Consider the following 25,216-nt stretch of genomic DNA (forward strand, 5'->3'; position numbering starts at 1 on the left):
TGGATCCGAGCCTCGATCCAATCCAGTCCAGACGTGGGGACAGGCAGCCTCCAGGTGATCCAGAACCGATCCAGTTCACATTTTTACCCTTTTGGGACAGTCAATGAGCCGCTGAATAAGCAGACTTGGAGTGGAACTGTTCTTGTCCTTGGGCTATGACACCACCTAACTACAGAGCTCATGTTCTACAGTAACTTGCGTCTCCAGTATGTTCGACTTCTCGCTTCCATCATCTTCGCCGCCTTACTCTCCCTCACCCGGCCCATCCGCCCCAACTGTACTCCCTGCCTCGCCTTCCATCAAACCGATGGCAGAGTCCTCAAATGCCTTCTGCTCCGGGCGACCATACCAAGCTCGTAAGCACTCGCTGGCTTCAATGACATCCATCCGGAGCCGTGAGCGATGATCTGTAAGGAGGAGCTTGGCGCTGCTAAAAAGGCGCTCACACTCATCCGACATGGGAGGCAGGGCTAAAACGTCCAGCGCCATGCGAGCTAGGTCTGTCTGCGAGTGGTAACGTTCATTCCAGTACTGGATGGGGTCGAATTCCTCGTCATCATTAAGGCCGATAACGTCAGTGGTGATAAACTCATTGTAGTGATCCGTTGAGGGCAGTTCGGGGCTTGAATGAGGGTCGGTGTGGCGTAGTTTGAGACGCTTGTGGTTTGTCACCGAAGTAAACGATTTCTCTTTCGGTTCTGGGCTCTTAAAGACGTGGGTAGGAACTGGCGCTCCGTGGGCGAACTTGCCTTTGTATTCGTCAACCCAGAGCTCCTTAACTGCTCCAACGGCAGCTTGGATCCAGGCACGCTTGTCATCACTGCCATTCCAAACCTGATAGTACCATTGGTTCTTAAGGCTTGGATTCAACGATATGGCGGCGTAGTAAGCGGGCGATTCATCGGCCTTGTTGTAGTACTTCTCGCATTTCTGCCAAGCAACTTCTGCAGCCGCAGCAAGCCAGTTATAGTCGTCGAATTCGTCATGCTTATCCTGTCTATTCGGGCCACGCTTCCGCAGGGCGTCTTCAGCGAGCTGTTCAAACTTTCGCCGAGCAAGGTGGATTTCGTCCATAAGCCAGTCCAGCGATTGAAAATGATTCGCAAGAGTCCACTGTCTGCCTTCGTTCATTACTGTGGCCTCGTAGGATGTCTCAAGTTGGTCATGGAGGTGTCCGAGTTCGTCCCATTGCCGTGGGCTGAGGCGCTGGTCCAGGACGTCTCTGTCGCTTTGTGGAGGCTCATATTGATCGCAGAAGAGCTGGATACGTTCTTTGACATTAAGAGCGCGTCCAATTGATAAGAAATAAGAATTCCAGCGCGTGGACTGACTTTGGACAAGCTGCAGCAAACTCCAACGTCAGTACTGAAACCGGAAGTATAGGACGCCGCGACTACCTTGCGACGCGCACTAGGGGAGCTTACCTCCAATCCGTCAAATGCAGCCAGATCGCCGCCAATTTGTATTGATCTGAAGAATTGGCGCCGTTGAGGGCTAGCTCTAATGTATCGTACGATATTACGGAGCCTCCCAATTGCACCGCGCTTCTTCCACAGCTCACGAATCCGTGAGTAGTCCCCTTCTCTATACGCAGAGTCCAGATCCTTGCAGGTCTTCGCAGCATCCTTTCCCATAATAAACGCCTGGGCGCAGAGATTGACGATATGGCCAAAACACCGAAGGCGTCGTCGTACGCGATGTTTCCTGCTCATGTTCGGGTAAAGAGCCTTCAGGACCAGGTCGATGCAGGCATCATTAGAACTTGCATTGTCTGCCATGAAATAACCGATCCGGCCACTGATCCCGTAGTCATCAAATATATGTAGGAGGACATCTGCCATATTCTCACCTGAATGTTCGCCAACTAGTTCGCGAAGAGCCAGGACAACCGTTCTTCTCTTGCCGCTTCTGTTGATAAAGTGCGCGACACATCCAAGGATAGCCTGATAGTTCGGTGACGTCCATATATCGAACGATATCGATATATTGCTGTGGGCCGTTTGCATTTCTTGATTCAGGCTGTCCTTTCGTGCCTCAAAGGCCTCTATTATCCATCTGCGAACCACTAGTCTCGCCTTTGGAAGGAGTGTTGTCAGGCCAGGGAAAATATAGAAGAGGAGTTCGCGAAAGTAGAGGTTCTCGATTTGAAAGAAGGCGATGTGGCAATAGACGATCCATCGAATAAGAAGTTCCTTGAACTCGTCAAATCGGCGTTTGAATACAAGGGTGGATATGTTGTTGAAGTCGACGATTGATGGCTGCGATGGGTGACGCTTCGCATGTCTGCGCTCACCAGTCTCCCTATCGATTTGGTGTTTCGATTCCAGATGGTCTAAGGCAGTACAGTTGTGACACTCGTGCTTTCGTTGTAGGCGGTGTTGTAAGCTAGTTGTGCAACTGGTAGCTTTTCAACCCAATCATTTTGTTCGTAGTTGATATAGCATCGTAGATACTGTTCCAAAACTTGATTCATTCGTTCGGTCTGTCCGTCCGCTTGTGGTCGGAATGCCGTGGTAAGTCGGTGGTTGAGTCCTAGATGGGACATGAGTGCTTGCCAGAACTTGGCGGCGAATGTCGGTCCTCTGTCGGATAGGATCTCTCGCGGTAGGCCATGTATGCTGACAACATGCCTATAGAAGACGTACGCGAGCTCTTCTGCGTCTGTTGCTTCTCTGTATGGTAGATAATAAGAAAATTTCGTAAGACGATCCACGATTACCATGATACTATCATAAAAGATGCCGGTTGAGGGTTCTTCTGACAAGGGTAACTTGGTAATGAAGTCCATCGTGATCGAATCCCAAGGTCTCTGAGCAACTGGGAGTGCTTGTAGTGTTCCGTAAGGCTTATGCCTTTGTGACTTAGTCCTCATGCAAACGTCGCATTGTTTGATGACAGTTTCGACTAGTCTCCTCATGTTGGGCCAATCGTAATGCCTCTGTAATCGCTTGAGGGTCTTTGTGACACCCTGATGTCCATGTAGGGGATGTTCGTGTATTTCCCGTACTGTCTGTTTTCGTTGTTCTTGGTCCTCGTGATCTCCTGGATCCGGGGTTCCTCGCATCGTTCGTGCGATTGTTCGTGCTGGTTGGGTGAACTGGTATTCTCCCTTTCCGTTGAGCTCAAGGACTTGTTCCTTGGCTTTCGTGATGCCAGTGTCGTAATCTGGTCTTCTGCTGATGGCGTCTGCGCGTCCATTGTCTGATCCCTTGCGATGGATGATTGTGGAATCAAACTCGCATAGATACTCTGCGTAACGAAGTTGTCGTCGGTTCAGCTCTTGAGTGGTGGCGAAGTGCGAAATGTTCTGATGGTCGGTGTAGACCTTGATCTGGTGGAGGCTTCCCATAAGGTAGTGTCGAAATTCCTTAAAACAATTGACGATGGCTAGGAATTCTTTGTCGTAGATGGGGTAATTAAGTTCAGCTCCGTGTAGTTTGTGAGAGTAAAAGGCTATCGGATGTAGCTTTCCGTTGTCATCTCGTTGACCGATCTGTCCTCCCAAGGCGAAGTCCGATGAGTCCGTTTCTAACTCAATCTCCTTCGTGGGGTCAAACATGATCAAAACTGGTTCTTCGAGGATGGCGTCGCGTAATCTCTCGAATGCATCTTGCGCGTCCTTGATCCAAACGAACTTGCGGTCCTTCTTCGTGAGTTCCGTAAGTGGGTTTGCGATCTTGCTGAAGTCTCTAATAAAGCGTCGGTAGTAGTTGGCGAATCCTAAGAAGCTTTGTACTTCCTTGACTGTTGTTGGTATTGGCCAATCTCGTACTGCTGCGATCTTCTTTCGGTCCATTCGGATCTCTCCTGGTGAGATAGTGTGTCCTAGAAAGTCAACTTTAGTGACATGGAAGTGACTTTTCTCCGGTTCTACCAGTAAATTGGCGTCTTGTAGTGCTTTCAAAACCTTGTGGACGTGTTCCTTGTGTTCTTCTTCGTCGTCCGAGAAGATTAGGATGTCATCCAGGTATCAAACCACAAAGACGTCGAGGTACTGTCGTAGAACGTTGTTGATCATCCTTTGGAAGGTTGCCGGGGCATTGGTAAGTCCAAAAGGCATGACTAGGGTGGGGTACACGTGACGCTGGGACAGGGATCGTGACACTTATAATAATATGCATTCACGGAGCAAATCTTAAGTAGTTATATCCATCAAGACTTACGTTATCCCAATAAGAAAGCATAGGACATTCGAATAGTATTTCCTATATTATATATATTCTAAAATTGCGCTATTTAGAAGTTTTATAGTATTTTTAACATAGGGTAGCAATATTACAACAATTATAGGGCATATCAGCCTCTGTTAGAGGCATTCTGCCAAATACATAGGCGCCCTTAACTACCCCACTTCTAATCCACCCAAATCTACCCAATCCATCCACGACATCGCCGAGTGGATTCGGTGGATTAGCCAATCCAGTGGAGTAGACAGTGGAATCCACGAGTGGACCCACTACGTGGATTGGGTGGAGTGGCTTTCAACCCTGGGTGTTATACCGTAGTCCAGATATCGCGGCCTATGCCATTAGGAGCCAGACCGTATGCGTTGATGATATTAGACGGGACAGCAGCACACATGACCAAGACAATAAATAGATCATCGAGGCCAAGAGGGAGATTAATGAAGAGCTTCGTTAGGAATCGTTGGAGCACAAAGAGGCCTGAAAAGATCCCCATTACGGCATTCAAGGAAACGAATTGGTTTCTGCGGTTTCGAACAGGCGCGCTGCATGCTGTTAAGGTGGTGTTCTTGGTACCTAGATGATGTGAGTAGATGTATTATACATTGACTTCTGGACATACTCATAGCTTCCGAGACTGTACAAGATGGCAAGACACACTTTTCAACTTCTGCTTGAAGCGCAGCATTCGTGCATGTACATTTTGTATCCCCGAGTTCACAAATTGAGGCTTCGATTGAGTTAATCATGCATTTTAGCTTGGACTGTTAGCGATTCCCAAGACAAGAAAGATGAGCGCTTACAGCACATTCCGGCAGTGTTGGTAATGCAGAAAGGGCATAGTCCCGAGCTAAAGCCAAAGGCAATGTTGCCACAAGACAGGCCAAAAGACTGCGAAACAGCATCACCGTAATGTGACAAAAACGACAAGTCAAGCCAGACGAGGACAGAAGGCTTATGTACGATACATGCAGGAGACACCTTCCTCTTAACATTCCCAAAGGGGCGGTCGTCCCCGGACATAAAATGAGATCATCTACAGGGACACTCGACTTGACACCATGACACTTTCAGCTTTAGAATCCAGTCAGTGCACGTCTGATCGCGAGACTAACTATACTAAGCGTTTCGGACCACAAGGGTTAGGAGGTTTTGTACCCGCTATAACCCTCACCAAGCTACCAAGATCTGGCAGAGAAGCCACTTATGGCAAACTGGTATCAACAGTCGTAACACTCGGCTGATTCGTTGGCTGCCCATAGAATAAATTTCAGTGTGTCCAACAACCAAGTCAAGTAACTTGGTTGCTTGAGGTGGGGCCCCATATGTAGCCACCTGGCCTATGAGAACATCATCAGCATCAGTGTTTATTGCTCCCAGGAGAACGGATCTCATAGGCCAGATGTTGAACAAGTGCTGGAGTATCACGTGCAAGCAGGGATGCTTAAGATTACGCGCCAAAATGGCAAACTCTTCAAGGGGCAGATTTTGACACAAGATCAGATAACTACACGAATTTACATGAACCGAAAACACGTAACTACACCAACCAAGTTACTTGGCTTGGTTGTTGGACACACTGAATTTAGAATTCCCCTCGCCCGCCCGGTTAAACGGCAGTTTATGCCAAAAGTTTAATCTAGTTAACAAGTGGACTCGTAAACTAAACCAAGACTTGATTGGGGAAGTCTCCTCCCGTCTTAACTCTGGAAGATCGGCCAATCCCGGTCGTGTCAATCAGGGTGATGAGCAAACATTCTTTATCAACCAATCATAGTGAAGCATAATTACAACCCGAAACAGAAACTGTCTGTGAGTGACACACGGCTTCTTATCATCAAACCTCTAAATTTGGAGTGCGATAATTCAATCGAGTAAATAGATGTCCAGATTCTCGGAATCAGTCTATCATGATAGTATGCACATGTACCCACAGTCTGCAGATCAGATCTTCACCAATCGTGTCTCAAGGAACAAGCAGAGTATTAGCTACAGCGGGGAAAAGGAAGGGAAAAAATATTGAAGCTTGTGGAGACATCCTCTCCCCTCATGGTGGATCTCAAGCAAAACTAAACACTGTCTTGATATAAACATATCATCAGCACAAATAGCGCCTTGGCCTGACCCACAAGAACTTGACTGGGTCTGGATAGACTACCCTGAACATGTATTTTTCCTTGTTATTTGTTAACTAGTTATTGTTAGTTATTGTTAGATACTATAATAATCATCGGAGCCAACAACCAACGGCTTATTGCTAACTAGCGAGTGGCTTCAGCTTTCCAAGACAAAGAGACAGGTGGAGAAAAGCCCCTGAGCTGAGGAAGACTTTATCGGCGCTAGAACAACACTTAGCTCGTGTGGCATCGGACCTTTTCCCAAGCCAAGCTTTAACCTACCTTGGCATACATGATTCATCGAGTGTTTGTGCGCCTGTGGGTGGAACTCTTGAGTCAGAGTGATAAGCGGGACCTTCACAGTGACGAATATGGAAAGCTTCCACTCTGAATTGCTTAAAGGCATCAGAAACGTTACTATGGGAAGCATAAGAGACGAAATTAAGGTCAGTTTATGCTATTTTCCATTACCCCTAGCCAAGACCTCAGACTCATCTGATAGAGAATACCAGCCATCCCATTTATCTACAGCATAGGGTTATTGATTGATCTTTCCGTTTCCCGACCCACTAGGTGTCTTACCTGACTCCATGCCATCTAAGTATGTCTAGCTCAATTGCCACTTTGCCAAGCCGGTTCGATTCCGCAGTCGTCTTAACCTCGGGCTGCCCTTTGCTGCTGAGGCCTTGCTGCCATGTGTTCTGTAGATCACTAATCTTATTCATTATGTAAACACGCGTAATGAACACTACTACTACTATGGGGCCCTGCCGTAGGGGCACACTACAGCGAAAAGAAGGCATCAGACAACACTCCGCTTTTATCCATTAAATACCTCAGTGTTACGAAAGCGTCGGTAGGAGTTGTCAAACAAATCGCTGCGTACATCAGACACCTGGCGGGCTCTAGCATTTTACTCTTGCTCATCGAAATTGACGGGTTGAGCCTTTGCTGCTGGCCTCACTTAAAGCATTAAACACGGTGGCTTGTCCACCTCCATTCGTATGGCAACAAATAGTTCACCATCATATTCCCCTCATCAATACCGGCTGTCGACGATCTGAACTTACACTATCTACCTAAGAAACGCCAGTACGCGCTGAAGACCGCACGTTCCTATTCCGTATCCACCATGGAAAAAACCATAGACTGTGAAGAAATCATAGTCTGTACTCCCACTTCGGTAAGTTTAACCCACAGTAGCTTGCAGAGTGGCTTGGAATGATTTGAACTATTCTACAACTGAATTAAGGACATGCAGGCAAGTGGGAGTTTCTGTAAAAGGAGGAAGAAATCAACTTCTACCGCCAGGTCAGTCTCTACCTATAGGGACGATAGACGTGGGAGATGTGTACCGAGGCCAAGAAGCGAAAATGTCGTAAAAAACGACAAATATTCTCACCAGAAAATGAGAATTGAACATGCGCAAGATAGGAATCCGTCAGACACGTGCGAGGCTACGGTTGAAGTTCTGGCACTTGAACTCCAACAGAGGAACGACATGCCTCAGATGAAAATCGTTCCTCGCCTTAAAGAAGCAGAAGAAGATCGTTTAAAATGCGACCAAAGTTCGAATTCTCCGACATATCATAACGAACACACTCCGAAAGTCGCGAACAACAACACAGGAAACATACCTGTACAATCACATGACAGGCTCCATACAAGGCCGGTGTCCAAGAAGACTGTGGTAACCTTGGATGATATTTCTGAGCATAAGATTCCTAAAGCATCTCTGTCAGTCAGGGAAAAGTCTCCCAAAGCTTCCAAGTCCAAGAACGAAATGACAAAGAAAGATGTGGTCTTATCGTCGATCACTACAAAAGCGGCCTCACTACCCGGGATCAAGTCTTTTCAGCCAGACGTGCTCATGGGCCAGAAAAGAAAACATGATATCCAGGGCCGTCTCTCAGGTGTCAGTCTTAGAGAGCTCCACGAGCGATCGCTTCAACCCCGGTTTACTTACGGAACAGCGAGATGGAAGGAGATGCAAACACAGCCAGGGTTCAAATCCACGACACTACACTAGCACTTCTGGTGGATTTAGGATCACATAGCGATCCGTGCACGAGTGCACGGATATTGTTGCGCCACGTGCAACCCCTGTTTCCACTACACTGAGCCTAGATGTGTCGTGGATTTGAACCCTGAACACAGCTGCTACCATGCAGTACCTACCTACCGGTAACACCCACCTACCGGTAGTTATAAGAGGTTGTTACAGTGTCGAGACAGCTCTCTGACCGGTAGTTCGGTCATCCGGTTAGCCGATCTCATTTTCACCAGTATTCAACACATGGGGTCAAGGATTCAGCAACCTCCTCGGGAGGCGTTGGAGTCCGCAGTTTCATATCAAGCTTTGAGATCACGCTTTCCGGGTTAAAAGGAGCAAGCCTAGCTCCTCCAAAAACCCCTTTGATATATTTTTCAGTTATAGTGGCTTGGAAGGCGGCGTGGAAAGTGGGAAAGAACTCGGTCTTCGAAATATAGGTTATAGAGCATCTGATCCGACGCTCTATTTCTCTACCATATGCCTTCTTTAGTGGCCCAAAGCACCCGACATCAAGAGGCTGAAGTAGATGAGACGCATGAGCCGGAATACAGAGCGTGATGATACAGTGAGGTGCGGGTCCACCGTCAGTAGTTTACTATTGCAATTTTAGCAAAAGCGCCCCAAAATAGACTAGTTATGTTATGTCTAGTACTAGCAGCAACTAAGAAAGTGGAAACCACACAGATTGATCCCAATCAACATTATCTTTTGTCGCTTCAATCCGATCATGGCAGGTACCAAACAACTTATCCCAGACTCGAGTCTGCTTACCGTAATTGTGGCTCTTTCTATATCCCTTGCGATGATGCAGGTCATGATCCTCAATCACAAGTTCAGCGCCAACCAGCTGCAACAACCAATTCAGAGTCGAGGGAGGCATACCACAGACTCTGAGTCCACTGTGGCCAAGGACCTCTGTGAACGCAATGTACTGGTGACAGACCCACCACTCATAAAAGCCCAGCGGGATACCGAGACACTGAAATGTCGCCCATGTTAGGAACGGCACTCCAACCATGTCGAAAAACTCTTGCTCGTGGTCGGCATAGGCGGCAAGAAGAGTATTGGGATGTTTCGTCAGGTGATGAGTTCGATGATACTTCCACAAAGAATCAATGTCGTGCATAGCCCGATGGTAGACATAGAACCAAAAGTCGAGAATGATGCCGTATAGTCCGATTTGGAGGTATAGCCATACCCACCAAGACCAGTCGCTCATGACAGACAATGGAGACTGTCCGGTCTTGTAGCTGATGCATGTCGCCAAGAGGATACGTGACCCAGTCGTCTTCCACAGAGACGTAACCACCTTGTCAACTCCAACATCCGGGATCCCATCACGCTCATGAGAGTCACCATCTAGGAACCCATACTGATGCCCCAGTTTGCGTGCAGCTTTGACTTCTCGAACAACAGTCCAGCTAAACGTGGCAAAGTACAAAAGAAAAACAGGGACAGGATGGAGGGCATCCTGGTGCGCACAAGATAGCAAAGCTTGGTGAATTGCAATTGGCGCAAAGGCGTGCAAGAGAACCCATACGTGGTTCTGCCACTGAGAGAAATAGGGCATCTTGTCGGTCTTTTTTATGCACAGGCACGTCCTCGCCTGGGCCGATAGGGTAGGTGTTCAAGGCATGTATGATGTGATGGCTAACACCCCATTCCGACTTGTTGCCAAGAGGCCAGGTGGACTTGATAGAGTCTTTGGGATGCATAGTTGCTTTGCTCTGGCACTCAAAGTGCGGTTTTCGTCGTGGGTAGTTGAGACAGTTCTAGACCAGGCAGGTGTGTATAAATGTTGATGGTGATGATAATTATGAAATATGATGAGAATATGACTTGTTATATAACAATGCAAGTTTCAGATACAACATGGTATATAAAGAAATAATGCCGAGGTAAAAGTTCTCACAGCTACATGTGGAGAATGAGAAGTGCATGATAGCCTCACTAGCCATCGCAAACTTAGCCTTTTCCATTCATCTCCACACCCCGCAAAAGTATTTCAGCAGCAACCACAACAGCCATACATACTCTGTACCATCATCGTCTTTGCTTCACATGTCAAAGTCAAACATGAAATGGCTGCCAGCTATGACAAGACGTGGCAACAACTCTGTTCTTTATTACCGATTCAACAATATGGACTCTGGTAGATGATGCATCGCAAACCTAACTCGAAGCAACTGCAAAACACTCGACGACAAAGACCATGACGTAGATACACGTGTCAAACTGCGAGGCAGATCACCGAATAAAAAGATAGCCGACGATGGAAAAGAAACAGAGGATTGCTTGCTTGGCCTGGTGAATTGTGTCTGTTTATTTGTTTTCTCTGGCGATGATCACCCCCAACAGATTATCTACCGAGCACGCCTATCCTAGTAGAGACTAGTTTGCGAGCCCGAGGTTTAATGCATGCACTATCGGAGAACCATATAAGAGGATCCCCGCACCAAAGTCTCTGCAGTACTTACTTGGCCGACGGGTTATTCTCCGTCACTCCGAGCATATGTTCTGTAATTAAATGGCCAGAGATTTCAAGACACCAGAGTGTAGTCGATTTCTTATCAATTCAGCAATCTATAGATGTTCCCTGCAGAGATTGATAGAAACTGAACGAAGGGATTGATGGGATGTAAAATGTATCATTGGAATGATAATGTTTATTAAAATTAACGTACATGATAAGCGAGTGTCTCAACAAACATCGATCCACAAGATGTAAATCGTCACAAAAACACAACGAACCTCTAAATCAATTGAAATTAACTGCTATACTCTTCCTCAGACACTGAAACAACTATCTGACATGTTCTTGCGTTACGCCCCATCTTGCCGCATACTCCACAATGCCTTTCCTTCGCTTGCACCGACCTTCCCTGACTACCACTTCTCAACGATTCTTCCACTGCCTGCCCGTCAACATTCATCTGATCAATCGCTTGCCTTCCTTCCTCTACTATCATCACCCCTCTATTCTGCAGTCTGGTTTTTTTCATATTCCGCCGCCGACTTAGTATCTCATTTGCTTGTCGAAGGTCTTGGTTCTCAGCCCTTAACAAGGCATTCTCGTGCATTATCGCCTTAGTTCCCTTAGCAAGAGACTTGAGAGCTCCTAGAATTGACTCTGGGGAGCTACTTTTGTGCCGCCTGATTCGTCTATCGAGGTATTCACACTGAAATTGTGCTTCAAGCACGGTCTTTGGCGTCTTTGAGACCCAAGGGGTCGAGGGGCTAGCTACCTCCTCGGCAGGCGTTGGGGTCCGCAGCCGCACATCAATCTTTGAGACCACACTTTCCGGGTCGAGAGGCACAAGCCCGGCTCCTCTAAAGGCTGATTTTATATTTTCCTCCGTCATTGTGGCCTGAAATGCGGCATAAAAAGCCGAGAAGAACTCGGTCTTGGAAACGTGGGTTATGGAGCATCGGATCAGATGCTCAATTTCTCGACCATACGCCTTCTTGAGTAGGTTAAAGCACCCGACATCGAGAGGCTGAAGTAGATGAGACGAGTGAGGTGGCATACAGAGCGTGATGATCTTGTTTTCCTTACAATATCTCTCAAAATCGATAGAGTGGTGACTTTCGTGGCCGTCGAGGATCAGAAGACGATAGCGACTATTTGATCGCTTGCTTGTACACCGGTCGAAGTGTTTTAGCCACTCGAGGCCTACCTCATTATCGGTCCAGCCATTTGGGCTCGTCGCAATGGCCCAATCGCCTGGGAGGTTGCTGTCTCGGTACCAGTTGGCGAGGTGATACTGGCCCGCACCAATGATGAACGGCGGGATCGCTCGGCCTTCCGCATTGATGGCCTGAATGACGGTAATCCATTCCCGGTTCCCAGGTTGGACTGATTTAGGCCTCCCACGCCTGTCTGTGCCTGTGACGACCATTCCGCTTGCAATGACGCCCATCATAAAACCAGTCTCGTCAAAGTTCCAGATATCATCCGATCGGATGCCGTACTTGGCGACTGTGTTTTCCACAAGCCTAAACCAGTTTCGAATGATGTTTGGATCTTCGCACTTGGCTCTCTGACAGTCATATCTGCGAAAAAAACGCGTCTTGAGCTCTCTGTGTCGCTTGACAAAGTTGGAAGCCCATCGCTTGCCGACAGGTGGCGCGTCGCGGTCGGCGAGCAATCGGTTGCCCATTTCTTCCACACAACGTAGTCTCGGGGGGAATCCTCGCGAATCTAGGTCGAGAATAAACTGAACTATGGTCTGCTCTTCCAGGTCAGATAGTTTGCGTGATTTGGGAGTGGCATCGCGTTGAGACTGGATGCCCTTCTGGCGGCGACCAAGGGTTTTCCAGGAGACTGTATATATGCTTGCTGCGCGACGGAGACTTAATTTTGGGTCATTTTGAAGAGCTTGAAGAGCAAGAAGAATATTCGCCTCGTTATTAAGCCGTGGCATTGTTGGTTGTTGAGAAATTCATGGTTGAATGAAAATTTGGGGAGGTTGAGGGATTTTTGAGACACTCGCTTGTCTGAGACACTCGCTTATCATGTACGTTATCTAATCTTATCGGATAAGCATGCCACACGGCCGATAGCATTTTAGCTATCGTGATATCACATTTAGCTGAAAAAAAGTGTGATATATATTCACGGTGATATATATCACTTTAGCACTTTAGCACAGTGTGATATCACTTTAGCATATCACAATACGCAAGTCTGCAAGTAATTCCGTCACGACGCCTTTATGGCGGCTGAAGGTCCGAACAATCCATTCGCGAATCGTGCTATGGGTGGGAAGACTTCCCGAATCCACGATGGCACTGTTTGCGTACGCCATAAGATCGCGAAAGTATGGGCTCTCAAGCTTGTAAAATGGGATATTATCGCATGCCACCCAACGTATGAGTAAATGTTGAAAGCGGGCAGGTTCGAATGATGCTATAAATGCGTTCATCAAGGCTTGATCCTTTGGCCGATGAGGGTCTAGGTCAACCATGTCGAAAAGAGTGCGTTGTTTCTTCCTCTGCGGTGGCATGGATCCGTCTTTATTGATACGGTGGATATCTTCCATATGACCGTTTGCTTGGCTCGTAGATGCAGCGTCGTACATGTGGGTGATCGTAGCCTTCTTCTGGTGACACATTTTGCAAAGCCAGAATCGGTGACCGGAGCCGTCTTTTTCGATATCGAATCCGTGTTCCCATACCCACCCTGTCCGCGGCCTTCTTTGATGTTTGCGAATGGAATACCCCGAAAGGCGATTCCAGTCGATGCCTTCATAGCCGATATAGTCGACCGAAAATGATGCGTCATCCGCCGCTCCTCCTTTGGTCTCTGACGAACCGAGGTCAGGGCTATCAAGGAGGCTAAAAGCAGTAGAAGGAGCACTGGAAAGAGCTCTTGCCGCCTGGTCAGTATTCGCATATTGAACCATATCAAATAAACCACGAGAATTATCGTGAATTGCCGATCGCTTTACAATATTCTCAGATCATTCCATTCATGGAGTAGTGCGGTGTGTTCATTGCAAGGCCGACATAGGCTTAGAATAAACTGATTTCGTATGCAGCGCGTCGCATGATGGTAAGAAACCAGAATTTCGTGTAACCTTACGCGACGCGGGCAGGGGCATAATGACTGGCAGTGATTGGGCCAGATCACAGAAGTGGGGCTTATCCAAATAGCCAGATATCCAAATAAATCTGGACATCGCGATTTGATTTGATTTGGATAGATTTGATTTGATTTGAATAGATTTGGATTTGATTTATTTGTTTGCAAGCCTGACTGCAGGCTGCATGTATAGAGACGCACCCACAACCAAGACCTGTCTAGCATCCTGTTGGTACTACCCCGATTAATCGCTGCACACTACTGCAATAGATCATATCTGGCACTCAAAGGTAATCATTCCAGGTACATTTTAGTCCCTCTGAGCCCAAACGAACAGGAAAGTCCCCAAACTTTACGTATTCATCATAATCCTCCCCGTTAAAGTCTACCCATTCGTTATAATCCTTCCGTTACTACAAACCAAGAGTCCAGCTCCTTGTTCTTCTTCTCGATACAAGCAGGACAGATGGTGTCGCTAGCAAATTTATCGCAATTTTGAAAGGAAGCCCCAGGGCAGGTACTAATTAGTGCTATGTTCCAGCAAAGTATGACATCCCCCAATATCGTACTAATGTCTCTTTTGCAAATGACACATTTTGTGATGGTGCGGATGGTAGCGCACATGTTGTGACGTTGATATAAAAAGCCGAGTGGTATGTCGTATTGTGCGAGCAAGAACGGGGTAAGCTCGTTGACGTTCTTGATTATATAGAGGTGTTGTGGAAAACTGTGGTTGAGGTTCATGAGCCTGGAGGTGCTTAATATAGTTTTCAAAGAACCAAGAACAAGTAATCAGTCTTTCAATTGGCAATTTTAATCTCCGGTGGCTGTTTAAGCTTTTGATGAAGAAAGGATGGGTGATATTCGTCTTGTGACTTTCGGAGCTTTATATATCTATGAGGAGGCCTCAAAATGTCTAGCAGCCCCTTAACCTGGAAGAATCAAAATACGGAAAACCTGGCCGGCTCAGCAGCAAGTCGTGCCGGTACGGCTGTGATTCCCCGCTGCCGGTGAACACGCAATCTGCAGGACGCTACCTTTGACAGCTGATCTGAGAGTCAACCCCCGGGGGGTCTTACCAGCAATCTAAGGGGTGTTTATTATCCGAGAGAAATATATGATAGATCGCCAAATGTCATGCAATAGGTCATCCTAAAGGACACCTAAAATTTAAGAAAATGCAAGCCCTCCCCACGCCCCCTTTATTCATGGGTACACGTCGGAAGGGCAACAACAGCTGTAATTGTTTATACAGTAACCTTTTAGCAATAGTGAACGCTAAATGGCAACACGGAAAGACTTGAGTACCACTCCGCTGTACAATGAGCATTGAATTAACCTCTAAATATACGAACTGAGTGTAATACCGTGGGTGCTGAGAAGATTAAGCAGAAAGCTAAAATATATACCACTGCTCAATAGTATGTCATACTCAGGTTGAACCATTTGTACAATGTCCCCATATTAAGCTAGGTTTAAGGGTAACTAATCCTTCGAAAGAGAGAAAAGAAAAGAAAAACAAGGAGCTACCATGCAGTACCCCTCACTCGGTCATACCCCTCTACCGGTCAACAAAAAAGAAAATAGTCTCCCATACAAAATGCGAATTTTCAACATGACGGCAAAAACCTGGCAAAAGTAGTAAAACTAAATTCACGTTTAGGATCAAGATTAGAATCGACTATATTTTGATATTCCCTTGGTCTTTTAACTGCGCGGCCTGCGCGGGTCCGTACAACTAGTAACTCTTCCACCTCCGAATCTGAGCCCTCATCCTCTTCCACTCCTCCCACCTTGATCACATCCTCGACAGCCTCTATCTCTTCAGCTGCTTGGTATGCCTCAGAAATAGTATTACCGACCACTAGAGCCTCGGCTACTGTCATGAACTTCCTGTTGGGATTCGGTATCGCCTTTCTCTTCTTGCCTCTGCTCAACCGTCCGACTTCCTGCTCTAGACTGGCTACTCTTGAGCTTAGCGAGGCGATCCTTGACTCTTGCGCTTCAAAACCTCTCGATATCACAGAATACCGTCTTCTGGTTGAGGGACTTTTGTTCTTCCCCAGATCCCTGATATGACGGCTGGTCTATGGCGTGTTATCAGAGTCGCGTTACCCGTCGCTGGGGCCGTCCGATGCAGGCGTCGTTTCCTTCTTGTCTGACTGAATTTCTGGTGTCACGGCCAGGGTCCCTCAGACTCAGGCTGTAACAACTAGCTTATCTATAGGAGGTCCTCGAGAGAGCATGTTTTTCTTATGGACAGAGAAGGCTGCCGGCTCGTGGCTGGAACAGTGTCGAAGCAGTAGCAGCTCGTTTTAACTAAATGAGCCTCGGATTAGAAAGAGGCAGGGCGGCCAATACATGGGCACCTACCTAGGTGCCCAAATAAAGTTGCGCACCCAGGTGCGCCGCCTGACTAAGCGTGGCACCAATACATAGCCTACAACAGGACGGTTAGGGCTACTTTGGAGAGCTGTTGCTGGACAGATAGGCGGGGGATGAGCTCAAAGATACAGCTGTAGCCTAACTGTGGGTTAACGGGTGATTAAAGTCTTGAACACATTATTTTGCGGTGAACACGATTCTATAGGTCCACGGAGCGTTGCAGAGTCGACAGCATGAAAACTGATCTAAAGGTCGCCCTGTGAGGAGTAAGAGCACAGCACACATGTCAATTCAGCGCGCAAAACGACTTGATTATTAGATAGGAAGTGACTATATTCTTTGGTCCAGATACGTTTAATTCCAATGCAATATCATCTCCAGGTATCAATGACGGTGTTGTAGTTGAGTCGATGAAGCAAATGTCTTAACACAATCTCAGGTGTTAGTGCTGTTGTACCTGCCGTACGAGTCATGAAGGCCGGCTGAGGCTTTAGTGCTTTGTCAAAGTGTGGGGAATTTTGAGCCAATAATATTGCGTGCCCTAGGGGGGATGCCCAAGGTTATTTGGGCACCTAGGTGCCCATGTATTGGCCGCCAAGAGGCAGGTCTATATGACTAAGCAAATGCCGAATTAGGTTTAGCGTAATTCGTAAGCCCAAAAGAGGGGAAATCATCATGCCAGATAGCTTCTACAGAAGACACAAGACAATACAGATCAATGACCAGCAATCGGGTTCAACAAGAAGGATATGGAAGTTCTTACAACTAGGCTTAATGCAGCAGTGGTTCATTAGGCACAATGACAATGACAACCTTTGGATCCAAGGACGCCATGCCAAGACCTTCTCGTAACCTGTTGATAATATGCCGCAGCCTTGTGTCTCCAATTACTTCCCATAGTGTTTCGTTATTGCCCAAGGCATACATGGCGGGTTCTGCACCATTTGGGTATTTGCAGATGATATGATACTAAGCAAGACTTTGATTGGCCATAAGCTGAAGCAATTTTGTTCGTTTTTATGGTACATATGCAATACAAACCGCGGGAACATGCCTCCTGCAGCCATCCAGTCATATATAAGAGCCCAATGCAGACTCTCAGACTTTCATAAGGTGGTAGTATTTCCTCATGGGAGTTTCCGTTACGATAGGTGGCCGGCCGCTCCAACCTAAGGGCTGCATCTATTGCCGAGGATAGTATTCTCTTGCCTCCTCATCTGCCTTGGTTGACACCCTTGCACACCAATGAGTGATAACCAGCACTTGATGCACCAGGCCTCAGAGTCAAGTAAAATTGCGACCCTCTACTTGATGTATGACTCACCTGATTAGGTATGTTAAGGGACATCAAGACGTGGCTTTATACCTTCCCAGGCCTCATGCAGATATACGACAAGGACATGACCTTGTCGTGGTTTGACAAACGTGAGGTTTGGCATAATGTGTCATAAAGCAACGTTACGTAGAATTACTTATGACTTAGAGGTATGGATGTATATCTAGAGATCCCGCCGCTATCTCATGGTAAAGGGGCTTTGCACCGGCGCTTACAGATCCCTTGATTGTAGTATATCATTCAATTAAATCACGTTAGCAAGAGCAAACAAGCTTCGCCATGCTATCTGCACTCCTGATTCTTTTGGGGGTTACCCTCGCAGTACTCTACATTCGCACCAGACCTCGCAAGAATCTCCCTCCCGGTCCCAAGCCTCTCCCCATCCTCGGCAACATCAGAGACTTGCCGGATGGGACCACCCCAGAATACCAACATTGGATCAAGTTTAAAAACATTTACGGTCCTATCAGCCACGTTTCCATCTTCGGCCAATCCCTCATCATACTCCACGACCGTGACGCTGCAAACACTATCCTAGAGAAGACATCAATAAAGACTTCAGGACGGCCACAGTCAAAGTTCAAATCCACGACACTACACACACACACACACAACACACAAGTCTATTACGCCCGGTAGGCCATTGCCCAGAGGGCTCTATGAGCTAAAGGTACATACACTTCGCTATTTATTGCCTTGCTCTCGCCAAGCCCATACAATTCTCGCCTTGTTCCTTCCAGTCTAGTCATTGCTTTTCTTCTTAGTCCTCGTGATTGTTAGTAGTAGCAGGTCAACTTGAAGCCCAATTCCTCCAAGTGTTCAGTTTCCTATCTTCGGCGGCTGAAGCGGTGCCTGCTATTAACTATTTTGAGGGCGTCGAAGGTTATCGGTTAGTGTTGATAAAATGTTGTTAGGTGAGTGGTGTTTGTCACGGCCAGGGTCCCTGGATGCATTCAGGGTCTTACCGCTGCACTAAAATGGCAAAAGACTAGGATGTAAGGTCCCTGACCTTACACTGCATTCTCATATATATAGCTATAGCGCCCTCAGATCAGGATCAGTTCAGGCTTCAGGCTTCAGGCTTCAGGCTTCAGGTTGTGACACATAGAGCCGTTGCAGGGAGGCATGGACCTCTTGTACCCGCACAGGCAATTTCGGTGTGATCGGTACCTCATCCCCGACGAATACCAATGCACACCAGACCGTGTGTGCGTATATCATTCCACCGACGCCGTTTCGTAGTCACCAAATAGTACTTGGAAGCACGTGATAAATGACGCGTCATAAACCTGGGGTTTATGACCGTCATTTACCTAGAGGTTTTGGTAATTTATCTCGATGCATCCCTATTACACAGGGGACTTTACTAGTTAAACTATTACCCACAATCTATCAATATCATCCAGCAGACAATATGCTCCTTTAAACCATGCAACTTAGCTGCCTGTTGTACTTAGGCTGTGAAATATAGCCTACCCGGAGATGAACTTTGAACATCGTTACAGAAGGCCAAAAGACTGTTTTTGTTAAGGCAGAAGCAAAAGCTGAAACCAAGCTCGTCAAAACACTTAAGGAGGTTGATAATGCACCCGCAGGACTTGCGGCTTTCTCCAAAGATATGATTAACCTTTGATCGCTGGCCAGGGCGAATAGTACGAAGGGAAATCTGGCATTTGATATAGTAGAAAATGATAGACTAGACTGAGTCAATATCAAAGTCGGAAAGAATTGAATTAGTTAACGTACCATGAGATATGGGTGACTGCATATGATATATTTAAGAGGTTTCCCCACCACAGCCTCAAGCGATAAGTGATATGGCAGCTGGGCATACCATACGTCGAGTTTGTTTTGGAGAGGCTCCGTTTGCTGATCTCGCAATTGGGGAAGAGCAAACGTGGTCCACGTCAGGTCAAGGAGTTCGCCGAGTACACGAGCTGCCTTGAACAAGGCCAGCGCCCGAGACATTCGAGTGTTTGGGTCATGAGGCCTAGGCGAAACCCCATTCTCAATGATATATTCGTCGTCAATATCGGAAGGATAGCTGGCAGTAACATCCGTAGTCTTCAGCATCGTTGGCAAGCTAAACGTAGCCGCGCAAAAGCAGTCTAGCGTGTAGAGGGTCCAGAAGACCCTCTTGTTCATCTCAAGAGTAAGAGTTGAGAGTGGTCCATTAAGGCCGTGGGCACAGTCTCGGTGAAGTTCCAAAAGGTTGGAAAGACAAATGGCCCTATTTCTGTAGTGTATAGCTCCATCACGCTCTGCACGTATGATGCAACAAAGAGTTGCAAGAGTCAAGGATTGGAGAGCATGAATGCTCTTGTGAGGAAAACTTGAGCTGAGTGCGTCTCTCCATATTTGTGTGACCATAGGGAATTGTTCGGGGTCCGCGACATTGGATGATAGACCGACAATGTCGATAACAAGGTAGATCTGAGCGAGCTCGTTGCAAAGATAATCTATCTCGGGGCCGGAGATAGAGTTGCCAAGAAGTTTCCGAAGTGTGGGTTAGTGTAACATAGGGAAGAGGGGGGCCCATTCCTGGAAGTACACTTTGGTGCTGTGTTCAAATAAAGAGAAGAAAAGAGCGTTTTGGCAGTGCTCGAGCGGTACAGTGGGTGATCTGTCGCTGAAGGGACTGTCGGAGACGTCACCAGATGGTTCGTTGCCTAACGTTGGAGCAGTCGTCTCAACGTCACAGACAACTGCGGAATGGATGTCGCCTTCCATTCCTAGAGACCCTTGATTCGCGCCCAACATCTTCCACCCGTGTGTGCTTTGACTTTCGTGAAGGAACTGCCGCTTCCCAGTCGTTTCCTCACTGCATCTGCTATGCTCTTGTACGCGAAGAAAAGTATGCGAAGGAAGGTCGCGATGTTGGTAACTCATTCTTTCTTGGCGACAACGTAGAGAAGCCGGCACCAATCGGCGATTAGGTCGCCTCCCTGGAGCTGCAATTGAAAGAGAGTCGTGGGTAGGTTATATTTTCTTCAAAATGCGAATGACTTTCCTTGGTCCTTAATACCTAATACATAGAAGATTCGAGAACTCAAGGATAACTCAAGTATACAAGACCTTGATGATTCTTGAATAGAAGAACAATAATTAGCAACTGAATTCTTACACACAAGTGCACCCGGCATGACTGCGCATCATAACAACAGGTTATGAGCCCGGAGTACAAGTATTAAACTTCTCTTCTGAATCAGAAAACCAAACTTTAAGGTTTACTTTAAGCCCTTTTTGGCAACTATGTCTCCACAGCGTACCCCGAGTTTCACCATGCCGGCTCGCAACACTATACGGGTCCTCATCACCCGGATCCGCTCAGTCACGAACTGGCAGCCCAGACCATCAAACGGCAAAAGCGGCCATCTCCATAAGGGGTAACTGCACTGGGGAGGCTCTCAGCCAACTCGTCGGAATGGAAGACCCAAAGGAAATGTTCAATCTTCTTCAAGGATACTGCATCGGCTCTGGTCCAGTTCTACTACAGACAACCCTGTCATACCTCGGCATTTGAGTTCCCTCTTTCGGCAAGCAAAATAAAAAAGCCACCACCAAAAATCAACAACTTCACTTACACAGAACTTGACTAAGTTGATAGAAATCCGTGAAATTTTTCGTTTCATAAATCATAAATAGGGTTTATCTATTGTACTCTGGCCACAGGGTATCAAATTAAATGCACTATCGCACCGCCAAGCCGCAATTACCACCACATTTTAATAAATTCCTCAATCAATTGAACAATATAATTAGAAAGTGATTTATATATCATTTTAATCGTTGAAGACAGGAGATTGATATCCACTATGTTTTCCATCTCTATAAATGCAGTTATCGAGGCGTTTTGGCATCGAATGTATTAGCTTGTCAATAGCCTCCTGTGTGATCTCATTCCAACAGTCCATAGCCACCTTTTTCAACGACTCATTGTCCCAGCAGGAATATTTCCTCATCTTGGCCTTCAATAACGACCAAACATTCTCTATAGGTGATAAATCCGGGCTTCCGGGGCAGTTGAAGTAGTACATTAGGCCGTGTTTTTCCTTCCATCGTCTGACCCGGTTCTTGGATCCCGGCAGCGCTGCCCTCAAATCAAACAAATCAAATCCGGGGTCATATTTGAGATATTTGATAACTCTCAAGACTGGATTTGTTGTTTGAAATATATTTCAAATCTGACTCTCTAGGTATACTTCCATGCTAGGCCTGTCGTGGATTTTATGCCTTGATAGCACGTCGATCATCGATACCTGAGTCGCGAAATATTCCCTAGGTCTCTCTGAGTCTCTGCTTTTCAAATGTGATGGTTTTAAAGTCCAGGCGTCTTGACACATGTTTTGCTCCGTCTTCGATTGATCCCCTACCAACATGTCTGCTGCGCTCTCTAGCTCTAGAAAATAGACAGACAACTCCCAATTGCTCTTCAGTCTTTGAATCTCGGGGTAGATTTTCTGCCAGGTTTTCTTTAGGCTAAAGTCCTTGACGTTGTGGGTTAGGCCGTGACACTTGTTATTATCTCTTATGAATTGAAGTCCGCTTTCCTTTGCGTTTCGCTAACCCCAAGTGTGGGGTTGGGGTTATTTTGAGCCAATCAGCAATGCGATAACGCTTCAAACGATATGACTCTGATTTTAAGCGAAACAATTCAATTTCTTAGCCGATTTGAGTTCAATCACCTCTTAATAGTTCCTAGGATAGCAGCTAGCAGACCGGTATATAAGTGCGGCTCTATATAGCCCATCGGGCGTGGCTTGATACCAAGTGCTGCACAGAAGCATAGTAGCGAATTCATATATACATTTCCACCGTTGATGTTTGGCGAAGTGGGGCGGCACGGATGAATATTTGGGGCGCGTCTCGGCTGTCGGCCAAACCCCACTAGCCGGGCATGGCTGCTGTTAAAAAGCGGCTAAAACCGAGTAGGAATACAACCAACCAACCAACCATCCGGGATATCAAGCAGAAGAACCGTTGGAACATGGACGAAGTTGGAATGATGGAAGGAGTAGGAATGAACGGTCTGGTGATAGGACACAGGGAGAAGAAGGTAGTGCTTATGAAGCAGCCTGGTTCCAGGTCCTGGATTTCAATCTTGGAGTGTATCTCGGCAACAGGGCAAGTCCTGCCTCCTACAGTCATTTTCAAGGGAAAGACTCTTCAACAACAACATTTCCCGGTCAATCTGAACTTCCTGAACATCTGGAACTTCACATGTAGTGAGAAGGGATGGACCAGTAATAGCATTGCGTTAATTTGGCTAAGAACGGTCTTTATACCGTTGACGGCACCGGAGAAGAAAAACGAGCCCCAACTGCTTATTGTTGACAGTCACGGTAGTCACATGACTGAGGATTTCCTTTGGGAATGTTACGATAACAACATATTCCTTCTTTTCTTTCCTGCACACACTTCACACGTCCTACAGCCGCTAGATGTGGCTGTCTTTGGCCCTCTGAAGCAGGCATACCGTACCTTGATATCTAACCTGGCTTCTATCGCAGATTCCAGCAATATCGGCAAGATATCCTTCCTTTACAATTATCATAAAACTCGGGCACAAGCTATCACATAATCCAACATCTGTGCCGGCTTCAAAGGTGCCGGGTATGGCCAGTTAACCTTGCGAAGGTTCTGTTGAATCCAATGGTCACAGAGACTTCCGTTCTGCCTACTACACCAAAATCCCCTGCAAAAGAGAAGGCTTTATGTCTTTTTGAGACTCCTCGATCATGTATGCAGATGCATAAGATCCTACAAGCCTTCCCTGCTCGCGGTACTGAAGATCATACAGTCAGGCTACTGTTCAGGAAGATCGGCAGTCAACTTGACCGTCAGTTATTCGAAATAGAGGCACAGAAGAAACGGATATCACTATTGGAGCATGAAAATGAAGAAATTAGACCTAAGAAACGTCGGAAAATCACATATAACGGAAACGCTGAATTCGCAAAGGTCGGATATATTCAGAGTGCAAGAGAAAAGATGTGGAAGGTTCTCCAACCCGTCAAAACCTCCAGGAAGGTCCAGCGAGTAAAACTCGAAGATTTATGTACTGAGTTCCATTTGAATATTCACTAGTTAAATTCTCAATTTTATCCCTCAATTTAATGGTATGTTGTGGTAAAAATCATCTATAGCCTCATATTCCTTCTGGTGTGCTGAAGTGGCCGGTTTGCCGAGGTGGTTGGTTGTGGGGTGGCCGACGTTACGCGTTGGTCGGGAGTGGGTCAACCTGGGGTTACAGTACCAGCAATGATTGGCCAGTGCTTCTATCCAAATGAATCCAGATATCCAAATAAATTCGGCTCCCGCAATTTGATTTGATTTGATTTGATTTGGATTTATTTGAATTTATTTGATTTCATTTATTTGTTGACAAGCCTGAATCCACGTGTGTACATCCATTCCACTCCGGTCGAATATGTGTTACATCCACTATGTAATTGCCTAAAAAATCGTACATCCACTCTACTTGGTCCAAAGTGGAGTGGATGTAGTGGTTCCGACCCTTGCCCAGAGTCGCGCCCATGCCTCTTTCTCTTACCAGTTAACTTCGATACCGTGCGTAACAGGACCGCCAAACTGAAATCGATGGGCATGATGCGGTCATGCTCGTCGGTTTATACGACGATACTGCGGGGTTCCTACATTGTTAAAGCCGTGATCAGCAATCAGTTCGATTTATTGGCAGCAACCACCACAAACGGTTTTTGAGGGATTTAACACGCGGTGCGGGGCTCCCTGCTATTGGCTCTTGGCATCCAATCAAAGACGGAACTAATGTTGCTTTGTTATCTGCAAGGGTTGAAAATATGCAGCCGCTTCCCTTTTCATCAATGCCCACATCTAACCAACGCAAGAGATTGCCATGACACGGACTCATGTTCGTCATATATATTCCATGAATAACAAGGGTTTCTTTCTACTGGTATGCTGCATGTTCCTTCTTCAACTCACGTGTTGTTTCTTCTTACACGTTGTTTTGTCGCACACGGGTTGATGTTGGCTGATCTCTTCGTACCCAAGCCAATGACCACCTGCAGCAGAAGGCCTCATTATGAGAACTAATAGTTAGTCTTAGGTCGTGATCGGCGAGAAAAGTGAAAATTGAATTAACGTAAAAAATATACATGTGGCTTGCTATGCAAGGTGTGGCGCGGGTTAGATGTATCAGAAATGGCTTACATAAGCTGTGGCACAAGGAGCCCCCTGTAATTATAGAAGGAGCCCTTTATAACTATAGGGATTACCCTCTATAATTATAGAGGGTTTCCTCTATCTCTATAGGTATATTAGAGCTATCATTAGTGACCCTCTATAACCCTCTGTATTTATAGGGGGCTACCCTCTATAGCCCCTATAAATACAGGGGTTACCCCCTATAGCTATAGAGGGTTAGTTACTTAAGACCTTGATTTTGAGTTAATACCTCGATTTTGGGGTATTAAGAAAAAGGGCATTTTTGATGAAAATTGGTTTTAAGCTATGCCTAATTGGGTAAGGCGCTGGCCAGAAGAGGCATAGAGTGAGGAGATACATCTGGACGGC

The 25,216-nt window shown here is 46.6% G+C and overlaps 6 protein-coding genes across 6 annotated transcripts; 3 read left to right on the plus strand and 3 right to left on the minus strand.

The window, feature by feature from the left end:
* Positions 1-4,494: 4,494 nt before the first annotated feature.
* FPOAC1_007306 (uncharacterized protein) lies at positions 4,495-4,810 on the minus strand (the record flags this gene model as incomplete). Its single annotated transcript, XM_044851774.1, has 2 exons — positions 4,495-4,760; positions 4,807-4,810. 2 exons carry the CDS (start codon positions 4,808-4,810, stop codon positions 4,495-4,497), a joined length of 270 nt encoding a protein of 89 aa, XP_044710486.1.
* Positions 4,811-7,709: 2,899 nt separating this feature from the next.
* FPOAC1_007307 (uncharacterized protein) lies at positions 7,710-8,330 on the plus strand (the record flags this gene model as incomplete). The annotated part of the gene is made up of 1 exon (XM_044851775.1): positions 7,710-8,330. One exon carries the CDS (start codon positions 7,710-7,712, stop codon positions 8,328-8,330), a length of 621 nt encoding a protein of 206 aa, XP_044710487.1.
* A 608-nt stretch (positions 8,331-8,938) lies between these two features.
* FPOAC1_007308 (uncharacterized protein) lies at positions 8,939-10,069 on the minus strand (the record flags this gene model as incomplete). The annotated part of the gene is made up of 3 exons (XM_044851776.1): positions 8,939-8,949; positions 9,126-9,775; positions 9,837-10,069. The coding sequence occupies 3 exons, from the start codon at positions 10,067-10,069 to the stop codon at positions 8,939-8,941; spliced, it is 894 nt and encodes a 297-aa protein (XP_044710488.1).
* Positions 10,070-17,938: 7,869 nt separating this feature from the next.
* On the plus strand, positions 17,939-18,298 carry FPOAC1_007309 (uncharacterized protein; the record flags this gene model as incomplete). Its single annotated transcript, XM_044851777.1, has 1 exon — positions 17,939-18,298. The coding sequence occupies one exon, from the start codon at positions 17,939-17,941 to the stop codon at positions 18,296-18,298; it is 360 nt and encodes a 119-aa protein (XP_044710489.1).
* Positions 18,299-19,112: 814 nt separating this feature from the next.
* Positions 19,113-20,029, minus strand: FPOAC1_007310 (uncharacterized protein; the record flags this gene model as incomplete). Its single annotated transcript, XM_044851778.1, has 2 exons — positions 19,113-19,355; positions 19,406-20,029. The coding sequence occupies 2 exons, from the start codon at positions 20,027-20,029 to the stop codon at positions 19,113-19,115; spliced, it is 867 nt and encodes a 288-aa protein (XP_044710490.1).
* A 3,282-nt stretch (positions 20,030-23,311) lies between these two features.
* On the plus strand, positions 23,312-23,746 carry FPOAC1_007311 (uncharacterized protein; the record flags this gene model as incomplete). Its single annotated transcript, XM_044851779.1, has 2 exons — positions 23,312-23,399; positions 23,460-23,746. 2 exons carry the CDS (start codon positions 23,312-23,314, stop codon positions 23,744-23,746), a joined length of 375 nt encoding a protein of 124 aa, XP_044710491.1.
* Between the last annotated feature and the right edge of the window lie 1,470 nt (positions 23,747-25,216).

Source organism: Fusarium poae, chromosome 2, assembly GCF_019609905.1.
Source record: "Fusarium poae strain DAOMC 252244 chromosome 2, whole genome shotgun sequence".
NCBI lineage: Eukaryota > Fungi > Ascomycota > Sordariomycetes > Hypocreales > Nectriaceae > Fusarium > Fusarium poae.